Raw genomic sequence first — 26,250 nt, 5'->3', positions numbered from 1 at the left:
ATCTTCTCTCCGCAGCGAATGAAAATATAAGCATGGCAGAGTCGTAAAACCGTCATGAAATCCCCAGTAGCTTACACGTGATTCATAGCTGGAGGCAGTGAGTCGGGTTCTATGGGATAAATATAATTGAAGGCTACGTTAGAATGTTAAATGTTTCGATGTTAATTTCAGTGCAGCTGCCTGTGGCTAAAGCACAATCCACGTGAAATTGGCTTTTGATCCATGGTAAGATCAAGCGTAATGGGCTGAGTGGGCATGTTTTTGGTCCTAAACTTCTTTGCTTGCTATTTTTGTCAAATGTTAAGTCGTATCATACGGAACCCAAATCCCAAACGTGAAACTTTGCGAACGTTTTGGCATTTAATTATCCCTAAATAATTTAGGCGAGTGGAGTGAATGTTGGTGACCTGCGTTTAATGGTGACCTGAGTTTGATTCCTGGCCATGGCTAAAGTCAGTGGCCAGTTATCCCCGTTGCTCCTGGGGCAACTCCTTCACCAACACGCACTTACCAGCGTGGTGAAGTATGGTCAAACAACCATCATCAACATGGAAAGGGTAGGCCTTTGTCCAGCAAGTGGATTGATAAAGGGCTGAATATTAAATTGCAAATTTTTGAGTCACTTGGCATGCCGTGAGCTTACTAGGTACTGTGGAATGTATTGCTGCGTTCTTGTCCTGTTCCGTACAGCTAAAGTGCAGATGTCTCATTTAGCCATTCAAGATCTAACGCTGTTCTTTTGCAAAAGATCATCACTTTGTGCATGAACCAGCATAGCAAAACAACCCTCTTACACTTGTACGTCCCACGATGATGAAACAAGCTCTCTGTGACCTGACATAAGGGTTGTGAACTCATGAAAAGAGCAGACACGTCGTTTACCTGGATGTATATAGGGAGATGGAGTTGACAAAAACGGTCTTATGTCATTGATCAGCCCCTGGGGGTCCCTCAGTTCGCAAACGGCAGGCTCGCAGTCATTATTGGATCGAGAGATCAAGCCCTGTATGGGGTCATCTCAGTTCATATCAGAATCAGAATCTGACTATATACACAGGTGGAATCCGATGAGCTATAAATCTCTTTTTCACAGATGTCCAGTAGGGGCACATTACAATAACAAACAATACAAAAAAAAACAAAAGTGCAAAGCAGCGTTCGTGCGAATTCTGTAAATTGATGACATCGCCCAGCTGGCGAACGACAGTGAAGGCGTTACGGGTATGCGATGTAGGCAGTTTGCCTTGGCGGAAAATATAGGGCAATGGGGAAAAAAATGGGTTTCAGAGGTGCCCCTTCCCCAAGCTCCCCCGCCACACATTTTCAGGGACGCCTGGGAAATGCCAACGAGAACTCCGCCAGTAACCGTAGCCCAACCACGGTTGGCAGATTCACGAATTGTTGTTGTCCTTGGCACAGAGACGGGGAATTTACAGATACGTGCGCTGCTCAGAAAAAAATACTAACTCGTATGCTCGTGGAGACAGTTGTGCAATTTGTAATCGTTCGAGATACGTGAATATTTGGTTATAGCCGCGCAGGAACCAAAGGTGATTTCTAGGCAGCAAAATGTGCAATTGTGACCACAGGATTAATAATACTTCCATCGTACCTTGCCTGTCACGTGGTATCACCATACTGCATGTACAATGCTCAATTAACCACGTTACGAAGGGAACAGTGTGTCTAATGTGAGAAAGCCACGAGCTGGGACAGCATGGTTGACATGGGGTCAGCACATTCTATGGTATATCCCGCACTACGTGGTGCCATGGGTGTGATTAAAGCTGGAAAAGATTAGTCAATTAAGTCGATTCATCGAGTAAAAATCGCAATCGACCACACTTTTGTATTTCGATTTAAAGCTTTCGTGACTGCAGGGATTCATCTTCTTGGTTCTTTCGGTAAAGTCACGTAGAATGGAAATAATAAAATAATAAATATAAAACATAATAAAATAATTATCACGACGTTTCGGCCACAACGCAAGCAGCCGTCCTCAGGTGAAGAACAAGAACCAAGAAGATACACTTTTGTAATCGATTACTCGTGCCTCTTATAAAATGGTGCCGCCCGGACATCCTGGCTTCTCAATGTGAATGCGGGAAACCCCCTACGAGCCACGCCCAGCTGGTGATGCTGAAGACATCACCGAGCCCCATACATTCCCTCCTGTCCGGCGTCACACATAAACAAACAGGTAAAGCCCCCCCCCCCCCCCAATGATTTGTGTGGTATCTGATTAGTGGGGTATATCACATTAATAAATGGTTGAGGAATCAATTACTTCAATAATTGGATGTCCCAGCTCTATATGTTGTTTTTCTTGGCTCCACAAAACCTTTGTGTCTCCTGCTATCTCGAATCCACCGTTCGTGTCATCATTATTATTCAGCTGGTGCCTCGGTTCATGTGGGGTTTGTTTGCTCCAAAGATCTCTCAGGAGTTTGAGGACTGGAAGCTCTATGCCATGGCCGGAGGCTTCCTCTTAACGGACGCGATCTTCATCCTTATCTGGCAAGTCGTTCATCCTCTCCATCGCACTATAGAGGTAAAAAGGTAATTTATTATTTTCTTTGACTTTAGTTTTCCTTGGCACCTGCGCTAACGCTAAATTATACACATTTCTGTTGTGGTTTTAATATGAGCGAAGTGCACCGAATTGACTTGTACAGCGTGAAAATTGTTTTTTGAAAATGTACGTAATGTACTTCTATAGGCCAAACACATTTCATATTATGCAATATGTAAATGCATAGAAGGGGGCCGACTGATTTTGCTTCGAAAATTATTCAACCTCGGGGGGTGGGGGGCTTCTGTAATTTTGAGTGACTGCATAATTTGCCGATGGCTAACATCGCAACACAGTTGGTGGCATGAGCAATTTAAATTGACGGAGGCCCCCTCATTAGTAGCTCCTTGGGGTGTGCTCACCAACCTAACATGGCTGGGCATTTAAATGTCAGACTACAGGGCAGGCACTACTGAGAGCCTGGGTTGACATCCCAGTCTGCTCACTTGGAATAACCTAAGGCCCTAAACTTTGTTAGTTGATGGTTATCAGCCTGTTCACCAATGACTGCACACAAAAATAGCGTGCAATTGGATGTTTAAAATTTGTATTGCTGCTCTCCAACTAAAGTTGAAAGTGTCAAACTATTAGCTGTGTATGTCTGTCTGCAACGGGCCGGCATGATAACTCTTATAAAGATCATCCGATATATTTAGTGTTATGTATTTTCAGTTTTACATCGAACTCGGACCCATATTTAACATGCGTCCCTGCTAATTAACATATGGCAGCTCATCAACATTGGTTCAAGATAGCCTCACTCTGCTGATGAGACACTGCATGTCGCAACCAGTCCAGAGTTTAGCTTGAATTGAACCAATGCTGCAGAAAATTAATTGTCAGAAGGCAGTTTGGCCAATGGGATGTGTAAATACATATTTTACTTCATATCTGGAGGGACAGACATGGGGAAGATGTATTGTCTGCTTATTTATTTTGTTAACAATGCAAACACAACTTTAGTATAAAGTTGTGATGCTATTGGAGGCGTCCTCCAATAGTGCTAAAATTGTGGCCTACGGACAATAACTCAAAAATACGATCCAATGAAGAAGAAACAAACTTTAATGCAAAGTTGTGTTGCTATCAAGAACTTACTCAACAGAAGACCGGCCAAATTGATCAAAGGATTGCCCGTGACCTTCATCACAAGAAGAGCAGGCCTCGCTGTCTCATCGCAGCCTCCTGTGCCACACACGCCTGGCACGAGCGCTGCCATGATTACCCCATAATTAGATATTACCTAGGACAAACACGTTGGAAATACATTACAGAATCTATGCATGCTTTTTTTTGTCCTCCATGTTTGGCGTAACCTAGCTCAGAGGACCTTTCTCCTCCGGTGGGGGCAGCCTGGCCAAATGTGCTTTGAAAACAGCGTGAATGGGAGAGCTGTTTAACAACTGACTAAGAGAGGTCCATTGGGGACATGTCAGACGTATTTACACAATGTTTTACAATGCATCATTATATTCGGAAGATGATCCCACGCCGCCGGAAGGAGAGCTTCGGAATGATCGCCTTTTTGTCGCATGTGTTTGTGTATTTACTCTCAAACACACCGGTGGGCTTGAAGGAGTAAACTAATTGCCACGCGTTTTGTTTACGTGACAAACCTTACTGGCTGTGTCGGGTGGTGGAGGGTTACGACACATTTATACCTGCGCGATCTAACCCCCCAAAAAAACTTTTTTACGAGAAAATCAAATGTATATATCTCTCTCTCTCTCTCACCAGGATTTCATTCAAGAAAAGCGAGAGGGCGAAGAGGATATTTACATCTGGTCCAGGTTGGAGCACTGCAGCTCGTTCAAGATCATGACCTGGCTCGGCGAGTCACGCATTTGCACCGCAGAGGCAGTGGCAGGGAGTGGGCGGCGAGTGTCTTTAATTTTGTTTTCATTCAACGCACTTGCTGAGAGTATGCGCAACGAAACGACACCGCTAAGCGTCGTATGCGATAATAGTCAAACATTGGCATGCATGCTTACACACTCACGCCCGCTGCACTATAGAGTCCTCTGGCTCACTATAGAATACTTTAGAATAATTATCGCATTATAGAGTCCTCTCACTCACTATATAGTGATCTAGAATATTCTCGCACTATAGATTACTCTCGCTTACTGTAGAATACTTTAGTATACTCTCGCTCACTATAGTGATCTAGAATATTCTCGCACTATAGATTACTCTCGCTTACTGTAATCGCTCACTATAGAGTGCTCTGGCTCACTATAGAATGATCTAGAATATTCTCGCACTATATAGTACTATGGAGTACTCTCACAATAAAATGTTGCTTTTGCCATCGCCCATTCGTTATTTCGAACGTGTCGCTTGCTGTCGCAGGTGTTTTCTACGGCTACAAAGGCGTGCTGCTGTTGCTCGGAATATTCCTGGCGTACGAGACGAAGAGCATGTACGCAGAGAAAATCAACGACCACCGTGCCGTGGGCATGGCCATTTACAACGTGGCGGTGAGCACCTCCGCGGGGTGGGAACGGCTTCCTCGCACAGGGTTCTAGCTTCCTCGTGGAGAGGGCAGGGGGGGTCCTGGGTGGCACGTCTGTAAGAGGAAAAAATGAACATGCTTTTTGTATTATTATATTTCAATAGGAGGTGCGGTACAGAGCACCGAGCACGATGTAGGGAGGAGGAAGGGGGTGGTGGGGGTTACAGAAACTCGGTGGACAGAAGTCCCAAACGCAGTGCTTCCTGAGTTTAGAGATGGGGGGGGGGATGAGGGGTGACTGTGTGTGCTTTTATGTGGGAAGGGAAGGGTGAGGGGAAAGGAACTTAAGATAGAAAGTGGAGGGAGCGGTGTTGGGGGGATAAAAATGAAAGGGAGGCGCACTTAGGAAGGAGTAAATTGAACATGCTTGGTGAACTGGAAAAAGAACACTACCAGAATAAGAATATGTATTCATACTGGAGGAATCCAATGAGTTCAAAGGCTCCTTTTCACAGATGGCCCAGTAGGAGTGAGTCAGAACATATATCTGTGGGACCCTTTCGCCAGTATCAAGATATTTTAATGATGAAGAAAGGCTGTATTACCCTTTCTGGCATAAATACAGGCGTTAAGACATTTGTGCAAATAATAATGTTTGCACATTCATGTTTGCATGCTAGTGTGGTTAATGGAAACTCCATGCCTTATAATAGGCGTCTATTTGGTGTTTGCCCATCTTAACACCTGTGTATATGCCAGAAAGAATAAAACTTTTTTTTATCACACAATACTTAATATGCAATGGGGATAGAGGTTTTCCTATGAAGGGTGTTTAATACAAAAAATATATTATCATTTGAATCCATTTGTCAAGCTACTGCTTGAAGAAAGCCTCCCCATGCTATGAGACCTCCTTTACCAGTGGCAAAATATAGTAGTAGGTTTTTACCCTTTAAACTGGTACAAAACTGACACCTTTATACAAGTTTAACACGTAGGCTTTCGCGACCAATATTGTTCATAATCAACGATTTTTGGGTTTAGATCGCGTTATTTATAAATGTGTCGTAACCCTCCACCACCCGACACGGCCAATCAGTAAAAAAAAAAAGTGTCACGTTGACAAAAGACAAATAGTTCACTGCTTTAGCCCACCGGTGTGTTGAAGCGTGAAACCACAACATTTACAATTTGAGTACGACGTTTCGCTGGTAATTGCATCCAGCATCATCGGGCAATTCGCCAGGATGGTGAGGCTCTGCTGTGTCTCCCGTTCTTATATAGAGCAGCAGCAGGGTGACGTCATCATTAACTCATTAACTCATCAGGTGCAAAGATTTGAGGGGGGGGGTTATTGTAATTATATACTTGATTAGTAATAAGGCTATTGTTACGATGCGAGTTGTAGATTAGTAATCATTTGGAATGTGTTCTATTGTGATTATGCTACATTAATAATCAGTTAGTGCTTGTTTCCCTTATAAGGAATTGTAATGCATCTTATTTAATAATACGCTTCCAGGCCGCACTAAGCCTGTAGCTGTCTGAGCGATTAAAGTTATTTCTGTTTCTCTCAATCTCAATGGATTCTCTAATTAGTCTTTGCCAGTAGTAACTAGTTTTACACAACACTTCAACGTTGTCAAAATCAATTGAGTGTCCCTGTTGGCAAGCATGTTCTGCCACTGCCGACAGTTGTGTTTGCGATAGTTTAATATTTCTCTGGTGTTCTTTTAGTCTTACACTAACGTTACGCCCTGTCTGTCCAATATATCATCTGCCACATACACAATTAATCCGATATACACCTTCTGTTGATACTTTAGGTAATTCGTCTTTAGTGCACGTTACTAGTTGTTGAATTTTGTGTACTGTACCAAATCTTACTGTAATGTTTTGCTTTTGCAAAACACGGGCTAATTTGTCAGTTACTCCTGAGATGAATGGTATTTTAATTGTTTTAATAATCTGATCGCTTTCAGCAGTGTTGCTTTGCGATCGTGATTTGGCATTTAGTGCTCGGTTAATTTGAGCATTATTGTAGCCATTCTGTCTTAGTGCTTCTTTAACATGTTTAATCTCTCTCACTAGACTTTCATCATCTAACAATGTTTTAGCCCGATGTATGAGCGTCTTGATTAGAGAGGATTTCTGAGCTGGGTGATGATGCGATTTCGCATTCAGATAGGCATCAGTGAGCGTTTGCTTTCTGTAAACGCCTTGTGTTATTTTACCATTTAGGCCATGCCCAAGTAAAATATCCAGGAACGGGAGTGTGTTATTCACCTCCATTTCCATGGTGAACTGAATGGCCGGGTTTTGTGCATTGAGATGATTTAGAAAATCGTTAAGTGTATCTTTACCATGTGGCCAGACAACCAAAGTGTCATCCACATATCTAAACCAAAAGGATGGTTTTAATGTGCTCGAGGCAAGTGCTCTGGTTTCAAAGTTTTCCATGTACAAATTTGCTATAGCAGGAGATAAAGGAGAGCCCATTGCTGCTCCCTCCCTTTGTTTAAAGAATTCACCTCTCCATAAGAAGTAAGTGTTATTTAAACAATGGTCAGCGAGTTTCGGAATATATTTTGGTAAATCTGTATTCTTTACCAGTGTATCAAGTAATTTAAGCGACTCACTCACTGGAACCTTAGTGAATAGCGAAATCACATCAAAACTCACCAAAATATCATTAGGGTTAAGTTTAATATCTTTGATCATATTCACAAGATGTTCTGAATTTCTTATGAATGATGATGTCCTACCGATGTAGGGCTGTATTTGTTTAGTTACATATTTTGCTAATTTATATGTGGCAGAGCTAATTGTACTATGGGTCGTAAAGGGATGCCGATTTTATGGATCTTTGGTAGCCCATACAGTCTAGGTGGTTTTGAAGCCCTTGGCTTAATTAGGAATTGCTCATTTTTTGGGATTAATGAATTTGCAATGATTGCAGTAGTCTTACGTTCCAGAGTATTAGTTGGATCTCGTTTAATTTTAATGTAGGTACTTTCCTCTAATAAATCTTTAATTTTATTATCATAATCGGCTCGTGACATCACTACAGTAGTGCGGCCCTTATCAGCTGCTAGGATTTGAATATCTTTATTTAGACGAAGCTCTCTTAAGGCTTTTGCCTCGTTGGAGCTAATATTTACTTTCGGTATTTTACTATTCTCAATTATTTTGGCAACCTCGTGTCTAGTCATCTCTGCCTCATTATGTGGAAGGAGTCTTACTGCTGATTCTACCTCAGCGATTATCTCATCCACTGGAATTGTGCGTGGGGTAACGGCAAAGTTAAGGCCTTTAGAAAGGACAGAAATCATGTCAGTGGTTAAATTAGTGTTAGTCAAGTTCATTACGGTTTTGTTTTTAAATTGTTCGTTTTTAATAGGGATTTGTTTATTGTAAAGTCTAGAAAATGTGTTAATTTGGTTAGCATTTGTTAGATTAAACACATTATCAGCCGATTGTTGTGTTATAGTATCGATTATATTCCAATCATGCATGGACACACTATTGCTTATATTTAAATGTAAATGCTTTAGCGATTCAGAAATGCTGGATAATTCACTCCTGTTGTGTTGTATTCTCTCTATTAATAATAATTCGCTAGCTTTGTGTAGTATTTTGTTAGCTTTAGAAGACTTTATGTGATGTGTTATTTTAACTGCGTTTGGTATTACCTTCGAATCTCTGCACCTTTTGAGGAACGCCAATGAAGATATCAATTTCATCCGCTTAATGCGGAGCTTCTCCAATTTTCTGGTTTTAAGAAAAGTATCCTCCCCATAGAGGTTAGTCAGTTTAACACGTAGGCTAACACACTCCCGTTCCTGGATATTTTACTTGGGCATGGCCTAAATGGTAAAATAACACACAGCGTTTACAGAAAGCAAACGCACACTGATGCCTATCTGAATGCGAAATCGCATCATCACCCAGCTCAGAAATCCTCTCTAATCAAGACGCTCATACATCGGGCTAAAACAGTGTCAGATGATGAAAGTCTAGTGACAGAGATTAAACATGTTAAAGAAGCACTAAGACAGAATGGCTACAATAATGCTCAAATTAACAGAGCACTAAATGCCAAATCACGATCGCAAAGCAACACTGCTGAAAGCGATCAGATTATTAAAACAATTAAAATACCATTCATCTCAGGAGTAACTGACAAATTAGCCCGTGTTTTGCAAAAGCAAAACATTACAGTAAGATTTGGTACAGTACACAAAATTCAACAACTAGTAACGTGCCCTAAAGACGAATTACCTAAATTATCAACAGAAGGTGTATATCGGATTAATTGTGTATGTGGCAGATGCTATATTGGACAGACAGGGCGTAACGTTAGTGTAAGACTAAAAGAACACCAGAGAAATATTAAACTATCGCAAACACAACTGTCGGCAGTGGCAGAACATGCTTGCCAACAGGGACACTCAATTGATTTTGACAACGTTGAAGTGTTGTGTAAAACTAGTTACTACTGGCAAAGACTAATTAGAGAATCCATTGAGATTGAGAGAAACAGAAATAACTTTAATTGCTCAGACAGCTACAGGCTTAGTGCGGCCTGGAAGCGTATTATTAAATAAGATGCATTAGAATTCCTTATAAGGGAAACAAGCACTAACTGATTATTAATGTAGCATAATCACAATAGAACACATTCCAAATGATTACTAATCTACAACTCGCATCGTAACAATAGCCTTATTACTAATCAAGTATATAATTACAATAACCCCCCCTCAAATCTTTGCACCTGATGAGTTAATGAGTTAATGATGACGTCACCCTGCTGCTGCTCTATATAAGAACGGGAGACACAGCAGAGCCTCACCATTCTGGCGAATTGCCCGATGATGCTGGATGCAATTACCAGCGAAACGTCGTACTCAAATTGTAAATGTTGTGGTTTCACGCTTCAACACACCGGTGGGCTAAAGCAGTGAACTATTTGTCTTTTGTCAACGTGACACTTTTTTTTTTACTGATTGGCCGTGTCGGGTGGTGGAGGGTTACGACACATTTATAAATAACGCGATCTAAACCCAAAAATCGTTGATTATGAACCTTTATACAAGGCATCATGGTCCACACCCGAGACAGCTTTCCTTAGAGCCTAATCTCCATTGGTGTTGGACCACATGACGCCATAAGGCGTACAACTCAAAAACAGCGCACTATCAGAGTATTGAGAGCTCGGGGTAAGCATTTACACTGAGACCTCCTTTACCAGTGGCAAAATATAGTAGTAGGTGTTTACCCTTTAAACTGGTACAAAACTGACACCTTTATACATTTGCATTTGACTGCTTGTGTTGTGGTTATTGCAAACATGATGCCTTGTATAAAGGTGTCAGTTTTGTACCAGTTTAAAGGGTAAAAACCTACTACCTCCCCATGCTGTGTCGGTCATTGAGGTGTTTTGGCCATACTTCACCACGGTGGTCCGTGCAGGTCAGCGGAGGGGCCCAGCAGTGGTTCAGACATCGCTCGCCACTGATAAAAGCCGTGGCCACGATTCAAATTCGGGTTGCCGGGTTAACGCTAACCGCTGTGCCACTACTCCAAACAAGGGGGCGGGGGGGGGAGTTAAGTTGCATTGTCTTCGTGTGAAATAAGTATAACCCGTAAAAACAAAGTTTTTCACTATAAATCCTTTATATGCGTGGCGGCTAGAGTCCTCTTGTCCTCTGGCTTGAGATGGCTGCCACCTATGGGTCAGATGATTGTCTGCCAGTATTAAGCAATTGGTAATTAAATATTTAATTTGTTTTCCCTAAACAGTGTAAAATTTTGGAAAAAAATTTCTACGAACATTAATTGTCTCGCACAACGAGTCTGTGTGCAAAATGTCAGCTCGATTGGATCACGGGAAGTGGGTTAAAAAACGACCGAAAGATTTGCACGGTCGCAAGCAAGCAAGCACGCAAGCATGCAAGCAAGCAAGCTAGCGAACTTAATATAAAGGATTTAAAAATAATCACGTATTAAATTTCGATTTAAAGCTTTCGTGACTGCAGGGATTCATCTTCTTGGTTCTTTCGGTAAAGTCACGTAGAATGGAAATAATAAAATAATAAAAATAAAACATAATAAAATAATTCTCACGACGTTGCGGCCACAACGCAAGCAGCCGTCCTCAGGTGAATAACAGGTCTGTCGAGAAGACAGAGTCTGAATGTCTTCTCGACAGACCTGTTCTTCACCTGAGGACGGCTGCTTGCGTTGTGGCCGCAACGTCGTGAGAATTATTTTATTATGTTTTATTTTTATTATTTTATTATTTCCATTCTACGTGACTTTACCGAAAGAACCAAGAAGATAATCACGTATTGTTACGCTTTCTGGAGGTGTTAAGACGTTCCAACACCAAATAGAAACCTTTTGCAAGGAATCAAGTTCGCATTAACCACACGTACTTGTGGTGAACATGCAAACAAACGTGCTCTGACAACAATACACTGGCATTGTCTTTGAAACGGATTGCCTTACACCAGAGACGGCCTTCTTTCAGGCCTGGTCTCACCAGTGTCAGACCAGAGAACGCCAAAAGGCGACCCTTACAAAGACAACGCACTATGAGAGCATTTACAGCTCGGGTTGAGCAGCTACAAAATGGGACCTTTTTTGCCTGTATCGTGTTACCCTGGATGCGAACTTATGGTGCACAGCCGACTTGCGTGTTCGCGTTATACATCATCGAAATATGGACGTCAGTGGTAGTGACTGATGGGCTCGATGGTTGTAATAAATAGTGGATGGACATGTTGCGAGAAAGTGCAGCATATTGTGGCATTTCATCACTGCAGTATATCTTAACCCTTATTGTGACTTCATGAAGCCAGCGCTCGCAAAATGCTTTTCATAGACATCCACTCATGAATGTCGCATGATAAAATATTTACAGCAGTGTGTGCCTGAGTGTGTGCGTCTGTGAGTGTGTGGGAAGCAGTAGTAAAGTGGTTAGCACATTGTGCTACGAACCTAGTGACCCGTGTGCGATTCCACCATCGGTGATGAATGTCTGAATCAGTCCTGCGCCTCCCTTAGGTCGATTCGGCCTTAAACTACTATTTGGTGTGGTGTGTAAACACCAGCACTGGAGAGACAAAGGCGGCCAGGCGTGTTGTTGGCCACCCGCTCCCTTGTGGTATACCGTAGGTGCTTGCTAACAGCACTTGCCCCAACAGTCTGTTGAACTCTATGTGGGAGATTCTAGATTTGAAGCTTTCGTGACAGCAAGGATTCATACTCTTAGGTCTTTCGGTAAAGTCACGTAGGTAAAACATAAATAATAATAAAATAATAGAAATAATAATAGAAATAAAATAATAAATCACGACGTTTCGGAGGCAACACAAGTCTCCGTCATCAGGTGGGACCGTCACAGCTAGATTCACCTGAGACAGTAAATCTATCTGTGACGGTCCCACCTGATGACGGAGACTTGTGTTGCCTCCGAAACGTCGTGATTTATTATTTTATTTCTATTATTATTTCTGTTATTTTTTATTTTTTCCCTACGTGACTTTACCGAAAAATGTATATGTGGGAGATCTTTGTTTTCTATATGTAAAAATATATAGGGTAAAATAAATATATATAACACAGGTGTTAAATCTAGTAAACAATGTAAACATTGAAACAGCCTGGAATTAACAAAACTTCAATTGAATGAAATATAAAAGTGACTTCAGTTTTTAAGAAAGTAATGCACTGTTTTTGGGGCGGTGGTGGCGTTGTGATTTGTGCGCTACGCTTTGAGCCTGACAACCTGAATTCAATTCCCAACAAGTAAACCCGTAAAAACAAAGTTTTTCACTATAAATCCTTTATATGCGTGGCGGCTAGAGTCCTCTCGTCCTCTGGCTTGAGATGGCTGCCACCTATGGGTCAGATGATTGTCTGCCACCATTAAGCAATTGGTAATTACATATTTAATTTGTTTTCCCTAAACAGTGTAAAATATTGGAATTTTTTTTTCACGAAAATTAATTGTCACACACAACGAGTCTGTGTGGAAAATGTCAGCTTGATTGGATCACGGGAAGTGGTATAAAAAACGAGCGAAATATTTGCACGGTCCTAAGCAAGCAAGCGAACTTAATATTAAGAATTTAAAAATATATTCGCCTGTGGAGGACGCGGGGATCGATCCCGCGACCTTTGGCATGGGAAGCGAGGGCGCTACCAACTGCGCTACTCCGCCACGGCCCGTGGAGGGGTTACGCTCTGGGCTCTTACACTGTGACGTTCAGCCAAAGCCATGAATGAGTTCTATTTGAATATATGTAAAATAAATTTTTTTTGCCTAAAAAGTGTAAAATTTTGGGAATATTTTTTCACGAACATTAATTGTATCGCACAACGAGTCTGTGTGGAAAATGTCAGCTCGATTGGATCACGGGAAGTGGGTTAAAAAACGACCGAAAGATTTGCACGGTCGTAAGCAAGCACGCAAGCAAGCAAGCAAGCGAACTTAATATAAAGGATTTAATTACAGCCAACATCTGTGGTGAGCGATATGAAAACCGGCTCTGACCGTTGTATTGAACTATGAGCATATAATCACCATAATTCACACAGCATGGGGAGGCCTTCATCCAGCAGTGGATTGACAAAGGGTTATAACTTAAGTTGCAGTAGATATAATAATGCACCCCCCTCCCCCCCACAAATCAGCATTGCCGGCAGATATGTGTGCACGGTCTTGTGTTGATTGCAGATTCTCTGCATGATCACTGCTCCAGTGACGATGATCCTCACGAGCCAGCAGGATGCCTCCTTTGTGTTCACCTCCCTGGCCATCATCTTCTCATCCTTCATAACCCTGGCTGTCCTCTTCCTGCCCAAGGCAAGCCTCTGTTCTCTGCGGGATTCTCACCTCCGCTCCCTCTCAGCGCTGCTGCTCAAATCCAGAGACGTGCGCTCGTGTGCGTCTCGCGCACGGCATCTTCACAACAAATGACTGTGAAATATGAAATATAAGCAGGTTCACCACAAGCAAGGAATCTTGATTATGCAGCCATGTGGCTGTTTATAGAGCAGACGAGGCAATTTTAATGAGGCACTTCATGTCCATCAATTGGGGCTTGTGTTACACGTGGAGATGCGTTGGTATGATATTGCACATTCACCGGCATTTGCAAAACCTCTTGCATTGCACATTTTACCAATACATATCGACCAATAAACCGATGCATGTATTGTTTGCTAATTTGCTATCCATCTTGCAGGGGTAATGCGTAAGACCAGCTGACACAGGAAACTGGATGTTCTGTTCAGCTTTCAATGTTAAGACTTGCCCATCCATCTCCACCGTGCAGATCCATGTCAACGTGCAGAGAAGTGGCTGAAGTTGCAATAAATGTTTACAACTAGAAATATTTCTGAGCTTACAAAAAAAATGCTGACCACCATAGTGAGAGACCTATTCTCCAGTTATTACCATCAGCAATAATTATATTTTGGGGCTATGTACGATATCCAGATGGCAGCGTGCTCAAATGCATGGTTCGTGATCAGAAGGGTGACAGTTGAAATCCTGGTCTGGTGTGGGCTCAGCTGGTCATCTTTCCAGGACCGATAAAATGAGTACCCCTTTGTGGGCAAATGTCACAGAGGTTGTCCCACGGAGAGACTCACCACTTGCGTGGAAGGTGAACCCTGACCCACTTTTCATGGGAAAGCACTGCAGTGTCAATTGGCACAGAAAGCTAAACGCAGTCGAAAAATATGTGAAGTCAAGAGTTTTCAGTTTACACCATTCGAAACTTGCTGTCAAAACGTGAAGCTTCATGCGATACAGCACCGAAGGGGGGAAAAAACAAGCTTGTTGAATTGTCCATGTTTTTGTATTTTAAACAGTTTCCATTGTATTTTACTCGCATTTTGCTGAATTTTCTGCTTAGACAACTGGCTATTAATGTGTTTATTAGTGCAGATATTTATCTGGAAAATCGCATACTTTTCCCAGTGCACTAAGACCCTTAAAAATACAGCAGAACTCCCAATAACCCGTGATGCAATAATTTGCAAATCCCTGCAATTCACGGATTATTGGCGGTACACCACTGCTCCCCGTAATTCGTGCCACACAGTAGCGGATTGACGACGCTATGTGGACCGAAAACCTCGTTCCATAGAGGTAGGCAGGGCTAACATGGAGCTGCAGACCTGGAGCTGCAGGAAAAATGATGAGTTAATTTATTTTTATATATACAGTACAGTATATAGCAATTTCTTTTTACATTGGCACAGGCTAGCTGTGCTGCCATGATTTGTTTAGAAGAAAATACTTTTTTTATACTTAGATATCAAGTAAAAACATTTTTTAACACAGACCCACATGGCAGATTTGCATCATTTGGTTCCTAGAACAAATTTGTAATCCACGAATTTATTGCCGTTTTCATTTATCCGCTGGTCGAGTGCCGCACTGTCCCTGTAATCCATGATTTTTTCACGGATTAATGATTTTGAGCGGCTAATTCTCCCTCTGCATCAGTGTGATTTTTTTTCCTGAATTCTAAGTCTATCATCCACGCTGGTCCTTGGATCACAGGATATATCAACACTATTATTATTATTGCTTTCTGCTGTGATAAAGTGAAGGTTTTCAGCCGGTCCGTAAGTTGTTGACAGTGCATTTTCTCACGGTTTTCGTGCAGATGCGGAGGATTTTGCTGCGGAACGAGCACCCGGCAGAGACCTCGGAGCCGTCCAACGTTCCATCCACCACTCCTGCAGTCGACGTGAAGGCACAGCAGCTGGAGGAAGAGAATAAGGAACTGCAGAAGCTCATAACAGAGGTACCGAGCGACAACCAGTGGGATCGGACAACTCAGATCATTGTCTTATTAGCCGACCATGCAGAGCAGGTGGCCGGGTGGCTCACAGATTAGAATGCTGAGTTGAGACTGCTTGAGACCCTGCGTTCTAATTCAAGGAGGTGCCTGTGAATAAACTAAGTTCTCAAGTGAAGTAAGTTGATGGTCTCAGCCCCGATCATCAATAACCGAACGACAAAAACCATCACATTAAATTTGATTGTGCACTTATTTCACTCAATTCCAGCTCTGAGAAATAAAGATGTTGGTTTAACTACTGTACAACAGACAGTCTCGGCGGGAAGGCAGGTAGGGAAGTGCTCACCCCTATGATGTGCACCAGAGGTCACTTGAAGAGATCTCACGCGTAGTTTTGTGATATCCGCTTCGACTGGCCGTTCTCTAACACGAGGGGTCACACTGCTCTCTGAGAGGTGACAATGGCTACTTGCATCTCATGGCGTGATGCCGATGGCGCGATCAGGATGAACGTAGGCAAAGAGACAAAACATTTTTTTAACAAACTAACACCATGCTAGCCTCTTGACAAAAAAACATTAATGGCACTTTATGGCACTTCAATTTCGTACTGGCATGAGCAGTTGCGTTAAAGGAATAGGAACCTGCTCTTAGCTCAGAGAGAGGTTTTTGTTTTGCAAAAAGTTTAAAAAAAAATCTATTTTGTAACCATGATAGCAAGTGTTCCCATCTGCTGTCCACCACCAGTCTTAAGCAATGTCCAAGCTTGACTGGTGTACTAATAATATGCTACTGTCATAATGTATTCGAATGAAATACATTTCGACGGACCATTAAATGTACAAAACAAGCTCTTTTTTTGTAGATGTCATTGTATGTGGCCCTCAAAGTGATGTCCTGCTCAAGTGAGCATTAAGGTGGTGCTCATCTCCCATGTCCAGCTCTGAGCCAGTGGCGAACATTAAACGTTCCTAATGCAGGGACGAGTCTATACCAGGAACAAACACTGCTCACTTCCCCACAAACTTCTACTCATTTTTATCAACCCTCGAGGAATGATGGGCTGAAGCAACCCCCAACCAGAAGTTGAACTTGCAACCTTATGATTGCGAGCTCTACCGCTGAGCCACCTATCCGTAACGTACGAGATTATTTGACCTTTATCTTTACCGGATCACCTTGGTTTACTCGTTCCTCGCCATGTCTTTAAAACTGCTTTTTGTGTTTAGTTTGTTGTCCTTACCTTGCACCTCCGATTAGCGCGGTTGGTTTCGTACGGTGCAAAAGAAGTTCAACACACATACAAACAAGGGCAATGGTGATGCTTCTGCGAACTAATGTTAATTTTCCATCGGCCAAGGCGTGCATTTTTTTTTCTTCGTTCAAGTGAGCAAAGCACTTTGGCTTAGTTCATTAGCGGACACTCAAAATACTGGGCCAGCATATGTGCATTAATGGATCTAGTCGGCAAAAAAAAAATGCCAACGGTAAGCGCTCGTGAAACTTTGACTGACGCGCCCCCCCCCCCCACCCATTATTTTCCCTTCCTCCCTGCCACTACTGCAGAAGGAAGAGCGGGTTCGCGAGCTGCGCAGGCAGATCATCGAGCAGAAGCAGCTGAGGGAGCGCAAGCGAGCGTCTGCGATCCGCAGCGGCGGCGCACACCTTGACAGCAGCTCCTCGAATGGAATACTGCACTGAGGAAAAGCGAGGGAGGAATATGGCTCGTGGGACAACAAACCAGCCCCCGTCTGTCACTTTGTTCGGCCGTTGTCGGTGTTGGTCAGTTTTTACAACCCCCTGATGCCCTCCCCCCAGTGGTAAACCCGCGGTTGTGTGCAGTCGCTATGCTACAGTGTCATAATTGGTTTGCGGCTTACACCGAACTCCTTTTTATTCTGATCATTGTCGGATACTCTACCTGTTATTGAAAGCACACTTACTGCTGTGATTGTATTATTGATTATCTGAACACTGGATTAATTTATTTGAGCTCAGCTCTGGAAGAAATCTGTTTTTACAAAACTGTGTTTCATACATTTGCTTCAGATGTAATTGATTATTATCTGCTCACTTTAACACCTGACGTTTACCGGCACATTTCAGAAATTGCACCAAAAGAGCCTTTGCATTTTACTATTGTATAATTTAATCTGTATGTGTATTTACGTTGGTTACCTCAATCTGGCTCAATTTTAAGGAACCATGTAATTATGTAAATTACAAGGCCCTCTTGTTGTTTTGCCCTCTGAAATATAGTTTTTTTTTAAAACATGTATTCAGGTTTCTATAACACTGCATGTAAATCTTAATTTTAGAACTTTCGTGACTGCAGGAATTATTATTTGGTTCTTTCGGTTAAGTCACGTCTAAAGATAAAATAATAAATTAAATTAAATAATAGAATACGACGTTTCCATTGCAACACAAGCAATCATCATCAGGTATAATTAAATAGCGACATAAAATCTAACCAGAAAACTATAAACAGACATATTAGCAGACAGATATCACCAAGATACATAGAGAGAGCAACACCTCTCTCTGTTACCTGTGTTGCTCTCTCTATGTATCTTGGTGATATCTGTCTGCTAATATGTCTGTTTATAGTTTTCTGGTTACATTTTATGTCGCTATTTCATTATACCTGATGATGATTGCTTGTGTTGCAATCGAAACGTCGTACTGCATGTAAAGGTTACTACTAAAAAGTGAGTTACGGTTCTTTTACACTGTCGTTTTTTTTCCACATCGTTTTAAAGGGAGAGGTTTTCATCACTGCACGATAAACACGTTGGCCTGTTGGTAATTCTGAGAGGAACTAAACAACCATCGTGATATTGCCGGCTACATTGCGGTTTCTGAATGTAAGCAAACGACCCGGGGGAGTGAGTGGCGAAATCATTTAGTTTGTCTCGGTTCGGCCGTTTAGTTGTGAAGCAGAGGAACTTTTTTTTAAACTCAATTCTGGGTGAGATAAGCAGTCCATTGCCAACAAGCTTGCGAATGGAGCTGTGGAGATAGGGAAACCCATATCTTCATGTAATAATGTGGAGTTTAAGTGTGTTGGTTTTCTTCTCACGTCGTTTTGGCACATTCGGTGGATTTTCACGATACCAGTATAATTACTAATCAGTACTGCGGTATGTAAAACATTTACAAAATGTTCACGAGAATTTGCACGATTCTTTCTAACATTTAGTAAGGCTGCTTACTTGTCATCAATAATAAGTTGTACTTCAAATGTTATTGCATCTCGAAATACAACTTTGTAAAAACGGTTTTTATTGATAATTGTGAAGAGATGAAAGCAGTGTTAACTTTCAGTTTTAAAATAGCATTGTCTAAGAAGTGCCAAGTCCAGTCGAGGAATACTGTACCATATATTATTATGTTACAATAAAACAATATACTATACTGTATGTACAATTTATCTCTGTGAAATACATGTTTACAAGACTCGGACAGCACGCTCATGAACCTAAAAGTGTTCTTGGTCTTAAACACCTTCAAAATAAAAACCAGTTTTTTTTTGAAAATCAAATGTTGAAATATTTGCAATCTAATGGTTAAGGTGCAGCCCTGCAATTGCTTGCTCACGCCACTGCTGTCAGAAGCCCGCGATGGCCAGATGTCATCTGCCTGGCCTGGTATGCAGGAGGTCGTGGGTTTCGATTTTGACCCCGACACCTGTATATTTGGAGATTGCAGAACTCTTTCTCTTCCTGTGATCACGTGGATTTTTACTGGTAGAAACGAAGTGAACCAGCCTACAATAGATTATATCGTCCGTCCGTCCGATGTCCGATTAGGTGTAGCAACATCGCCCCCTACTGCAAACACTTGGTAGGACCCTACAAAAACCTTTAGACTCAGTAAGGCTTTCCTGGCTAACCAAGTGTAACATTCTCTTATAATTCCCTGAGATAGTTTTTTAATTCCCTGAGATAGTTTTTAATTAAAACATTTAAATTAAAAATTAACTCACAGCGGCCTAAAGCCTACAGCTAGGCCTAAAGCCTAGAACTAGGCCTCAAACTCTCCCTTCGTATCGTATTTGTTCGTTCCTACCAGCCCACCCCGCAGGGACCTGTTCTCTAGCTCCTCCGGTTTATCCCTCCACATTTAGAAACATGCTTTTAGAGTATTTGGCTTCTATAAATGTACACACGATACACCACTTCGTTGAGCTACCAGTTGTGGCCAGGTCGCTTCTGAAAAATAACTAGCTCAGTGGGCCTTAACTAGTAAAATATTTTAAAAAATAGTTTCGTTTATAGTTTAAGGCCCTCCACATGGAGCTATTGAAAAGCTTCCCTCGAAGAAATGTTGGCCCAATTTTATATGTAAACCTGCCACACATTTCACAAGAGGTTCGACTACCTACACTTTACCCCACCAAACTCGATCGATCGAATTTTGGTATACCCATTTATACAGCTGAGTGGACAGAAGTAGGGGTTATTTAAGAAACTTGCCCATTCATTCAATTGCTGGTCCAGGAGATCGAACCGATGATATCGAGGTTGCAAGTCCATTGTCTTAACCATATCACGATGAAAGCATCATTAATGTACAAAATTACAAGTGCCAAATCACTAAAATCATTACATCAAAAACACATGCGATGCATCATACATTCTGGCACAGCTTTTGGCCCGTATGGCAAAATCACTCATCACTGACAGGCATTGCTGCAATCGCCGAGTGAAAGGTAATCAAGGAGAAAAGGCATTTAAAGTACACGATTTGAATTTGGATGTATGAGCTGGAAGTGTGGACAGCAGGAGGATCAATGATCCATCTTCGAGACGCGGCAGAGACGAAGCGGCCGCCCATTGCAGGCACGATTCAAGACGTGCAGTTGTTAGGAGAAAGCAATTCGACACGTAACGGTGGGAAAGATATGAGGGAGGTGATCACCAGCCATGGCCATTACGCACACCGCTTTGGTGAGGGCCTTCCCAAGCTGACATCCAATCTCACTCCTGCGATGTACCAAATCCGCCGAGCGCCAGCAACTCCAGCCAATTTCATCGCTCCATCTCCATGGGAGGCGAAGTCCTCTCGGCGGAGCTTCTAATCTGTTCATTTGGCCATCGGCCTTAATCGATGACCTTCAGTCAACGTGTCCCCTCTCCAAGTTCAATTTGCTTTTCTCGACCGTCAGAATGTCAACCTGCGTAACCCCCCTTCATTCCACGCATCCACCTGCGGACTCACGACATCGTTTCAGATTGCACAAACATTTAAAGGGTGCAAATAAGCGTGGATACAAGATGCACGATTGGAATGACGTCAGCGACGCAAGCAGAATTTATACCGTGAAAAAGCGCGTTCATTATCTTCAATGTGGCTTTGATATTATTATTTTTTGCCCTGAATATACTACTGTCTTCAAGCAGTTGTTCTATCGTCGTCTGTATGCAGGACACAATTCATCGGCGAATATTTTCCACGCCCTCTCCAAATCGCCTACCAACAGAGACGAGAAAAATAAATTTAAAAAATTCGGAGCTCTGCCCACGTTTCACTTGGCGAAGTCGTCGTGTTGCGTTCGTTGCCCCCATTTATTGTTGATCCGTGATCGCGAGGTCTCCACCGGAACGACAGCGACCCCTGCGGTTCACAGTGAGTACTGTAAAGTAATCCTTCTTTGGTTCTTTTCAGTTAAGTCACGTCTAAAAATAAAATAATAAATTAAAATAACATATTACGACGTTTCGATTGCAACACAAGCAATCATCATCAGGTATAAAAGAAATAGCAACAAAAATCTAACTAGAAAACTATAGACAGACATACAAGCTATTTCTTTTATACCTGATGATGATTGCTTGTGTTGCAATCGAAACGTCGTAATATGTTATTTTAATTTATTATTTTATTTTTAGACGTGACTTAACCGAAAAGAACCAAAGAATAATTCCTGCAGTCACGAAAGCTCCTAAATTAAGATTGTAAAGTAATCCTGAAAGTCACGCGTAGGTCATCACTGTCCTGTATTGATAAGCACGATCGGGTGACTCTAGCGGTGTTTCACAAACTTGTTTTGGCCCACGGACGAAATATTTCCGAGGTCCACAAAAGCTCCCCCCAAACCCCTGGTTTAATACAAATGATTAATTGCATTTTTATTCAGCTATGCTTTTTTTTTAGGGAGGTGTGCGGTGCATTTAGATCTTAGGGTTAGGGTAGTTTAATCAGGGTAAATATTGTGTGTCGTTAAACCAACCACCACCCGACACAGCCAATTAGTAAGGTGTGGGGCGTAAATATAACAAAGCAATGAATTACTAGTACAGCACACCGGTGTGTTGGAGAGCAAAGCCACAAAATGTACCATCTGAGTACGACGTTTTGCCAGTAATTACAACCGGCATCATCAGGCGGCAGCCCAAAAAAAACTATATTATTGATGATATTGGTCGCGAAAGCCCACGTGTTAAACGAATTTACCTGACTTGTTTTTAATCAAATATCATGAGTAAAATATTAATTGAAGTCCGAAACAACAGGTTTAGTAAAACATTGTCAGTGTTCCCGGATCACAGCCACACAGACCACATGTAGGACCTTCGCGGACCATCTGGTGGTCTGGGGAAGCAGACTTTGAGAACCACTGCTCTAGAGTACAGCACCGTCCGACAGACGGAGAGTTATCTCCTTATCGGTTCAGTCCCGTTCTTTCACCTCTTCTCCCCTTACTGGTTTTCTGACCAGCTGACACTCTTACCAGATGCCACTCACCAGCTGACACTCTCACCAGATGCCACTCACCACGTGACACTCTCACCAGATGCCACTCACCAGCTGACACTCTCACTAGATGCCACTCACCAACTGACACTCTGACCAGATGCCACTCACCAACTGACACTCTCACCAGATGCCATCACCAGCTGATACTCTCACCAGATACCACTCACCACGTGACACTCTCACCAGATGCCATCACCAGCTGACACTCTCACCAGATGCCACTCACCAACTGACACTCTCACTAGATGCCACTCACCACCTGACACTCTCACCAGATGTCACTCACCAGCTGACACTCTCACCAGATGTCACTCACCACGTGACACTCTCACCAGATGCCACTCACCACCTGACACTCCCACCAGATACCACTCACCACGTGACACTCTCACCAGATGCCACTCACCTGCTGACATTCTCACCAGATGTCACTCACCACGTGACACTCTCACCAGATGCCACTCACCAACTGACACTCTCACCAGATGCCACTCACCAGCTGACACTCGAACCAGATGCCACTCACCACGTGACACTCACCAGATGCCACTCACCAGCTGATACTCTCACCAGATGTCACTCACCACGTGACACTCTCACCAGATGCCACTCACCAACTGACACTCTCACCAGATGCCACTCACCAGCTGACACTCCCACCAGATTCCACTCACCACGTGACACTGCCACCAGATGTCACTCACCACGTGACACTATCACCAGATGCCACTCACCACCTGACACTCTCGCCAGATGTCACTCACCACGTGACACTCTCACCAGATGTCACTCACCAGCTGACACTCTCACCAGATGCCACTCACCACGTGACACTCCCACCAGATGTCACTCACCAGCTGACACTCTCACCAGATGCCACTCACCACCTGACACTCTCACCAGATGTCACTCACCAACTGACACTCTCACCAGATGCCACTCACCACCTGACACTCTCACCAGATGTCACTCACCAGCTGACACTCTCACCAGATGCCACTCACCACGTGACACTCCCACCAGATGTCACTCACCAGCTGACACTCTCACCAGATGCCACTCACCACCTGACACTCTCACCAGATGTCACTCACCAGCTGACACTCTCACCAGATGCCACTCACCACCTGACACTCTCGCCAGATGTCACTCACCACGTGACACTCTCACCAGATGTCACTCACCAGCTGACACTCTCACCAGATGCCACTCACCACGTGACACTCCCACCAGATGTCACTCACCAGCTGACACTCTCACCAGATGCCACTCACCACGTGACACTCCCACCAGATGTCACTCACCAGCTGACACTCTCACCAGATGCCACTCACCACCTGACACTCTCACCAGATGTCACTCACCAACTGACACTCTCACCAGATGCCACTCACCACCTGACACTCTCACCAGATGTCACTCACCAGCTGACACTCTCACCAGATGCCACTCACCACGTGACACTCCCACCAGATGTCACTCACCAGCTGACACTCTCACCAGATGCCACTCACCACCTGACACTCTCACCAGATGTCACTCACCAGCTGACACTCTCACCAGATGCCACTCACCACCTGACACTCTCACCAGATGCCACTCACCACCTGACACTCTCACCAGATGTCACTCACCAACTGACACTCTCACCAGATACCACTCACCACGTGACACTCCCACCAGATGCCATCACCAGCTGACACTCTCACCAGATGCCACTCACCACGTGACACTCTGACCAGATGCCACTCACCACCTGACACTCTCACCAGATGTCACTCACCAACTGACACTCTCACCAGATGCCATCACCAGCTGACACTCTCACCAGATGTCACTCACCACCTGACACTCTCACCAGATGCCACTCACCACCTGACACTCTCACCAGATGTCACTCACCAACTGACACTCTCACCAGATGCCACTCACCACCTGACATTCTCACCAGATGCCACTCACCAGCTGACACTCTCACCAGATGCCACTCACCACCTGACACTCTCACCAGATGCCACTCACCACCTGACACTCTCACCAGATGCCACTCACCAGCTGACACTCTCACCAGATGCCACTCACCAGCTGACACTCTCACCAGATGCCACTCACCACCTGACACTCTCACCAGATGTCACTCACCAGCTGACACTCTCACCAGATGCCACTCACCACCTGACACTCTCACCAGATGCCACTCACCACCTGACACTCTCACCAGATGTCACTCACCAACTGACACTCTCACCAGATACCACTCACCACGTGACACTCCCACCAGATGCCATCACCAGCTGACACTCTCACCAGATGCCACTCACCACGTGACACTCTGACCAGATGCCACTCACCACCTGACACTCTCACCAGATGTCACTCACCAACTGACACTCTCACCAGATGCCATCACCAGCTGACACTCTCACCAGATGTCACTCACCACCTGACACTCTCACCAGATGCCACTCACCACCTGACACTCTCACCAGATGTCACTCACCAACTGACACTCTCACCAGATGCCACTCACCACCTGACACTCTCACCAGATGCCACTCACCAGCTGACACTCTCACCAGATGCCACTCACCACCTGACACTCTCACCAGATGCCACTCACCACCTGACACTCTCACCAGATGCCACTCACCAGCTGACACTCTCACCAGATGCCACTCACCAGCTGACACTCTCACCAGATGCCACTCACCACCTGACACTCTCACCAGATGCCACTCACCACCTGACACTCTCACCAGATGCCACTCACCAGCTGACACTCTCACCAGATGCCACTCACCACCTGACACTCTCACCAGATGTCACTCACCAACTGACACTCTCACCAGATGCCATCACCAGCTAACACTCTCACCATATGTCACTCACCACCTGACACTCTCACCAGATGTCACTCACCAACTGACACTCTCACCAGATGCCATCACCAGCTGACACTCTCACCAGATGTCACTCACCACCTGACACTCTCACCAGATGCCACTCACCACCTGACACTCTCACCAGATGTCACTCACCAACTGACACTCTCACCAGATGCCACTCACCAGCTGACACTCTCACCAGATGCCACTCACCACCTGACACTCTCACCAGATGCCACTCACCAGCTGACACTCTCACCAGCTGCCATCACCAGCTGACACTCTCACCAGCTGCCACTCACCACCTGACACTCTCACCAGATGCCACTCACCACCTGACACTCTCACCAGATGCCATCACCAGCTGACACTCTCACCAGCTGCCACTCACCACCTGACACTCTCACCAGATACCACTCACCAACTGACACTCTCACCAGATGTCACTCACCAGCTGACACTCTCACCAGATGTCACTCACCACCTGACACTCTCACCAGATGTCACTCACCACCTGACACTCTCACCAGATGCCACTCACCACCTGACACTCTCACCAGATGCCACTCACCACCTGACACTCTCACCAGATGCCACTCACCAGCTGACACTCTCACCAGATGCCACTCACCACCTGACACTCTCACCAGATGTCACTCACCAACTGACACTCTCACCAGATGCCATCACCAGCTAACACTCTCACCATATGTCACTCACCACCTGACACTCTCACCAGATGTCACT

General features: G+C 43.9%; 1 protein-coding gene across 1 annotated transcript in view; it reads left to right on the top strand.

The window, feature by feature from the left end:
* LOC144724356 (gamma-aminobutyric acid type B receptor subunit 1-like) overlaps positions 1-18,342 on the top strand; it is an 87,637-nt gene extending 69,295 nt beyond the window's left edge. The window contains exons 17-22 of the mRNA XM_078603419.1: positions 2,435-2,551; positions 4,310-4,403; positions 4,925-5,052; positions 13,774-13,902; positions 15,719-15,859; positions 17,423-18,342. Coding sequence (XP_078459545.1) covers positions 2,435-2,551; positions 4,310-4,403; positions 4,925-5,052; positions 13,774-13,902; positions 15,719-15,859; positions 17,423-17,557 — 744 coding nt within the window. The 3' untranslated portion in view covers positions 17,558-18,342. The remainder of the gene's footprint in view (positions 1-2,434; positions 2,552-4,309; positions 4,404-4,924; positions 5,053-13,773; positions 13,903-15,718; positions 15,860-17,422) is intronic.
* Positions 18,343-26,250: the final 7,908 nt, after the last annotated feature.

Source organism: Lampetra planeri, chromosome 20 (genome assembly GCF_965212315.1).
Source record: "Lampetra planeri chromosome 20, kcLamPlan1.2.h2, whole genome shotgun sequence".
Classification (NCBI taxonomy): domain Eukaryota; kingdom Metazoa; phylum Chordata; class Hyperoartia; order Petromyzontiformes; family Petromyzontidae; genus Lampetra; species Lampetra planeri.
The sequence above is the reverse complement of the archived record's forward strand: the minus strand, read 5'-3'. Positions and strand labels throughout refer to the sequence as shown.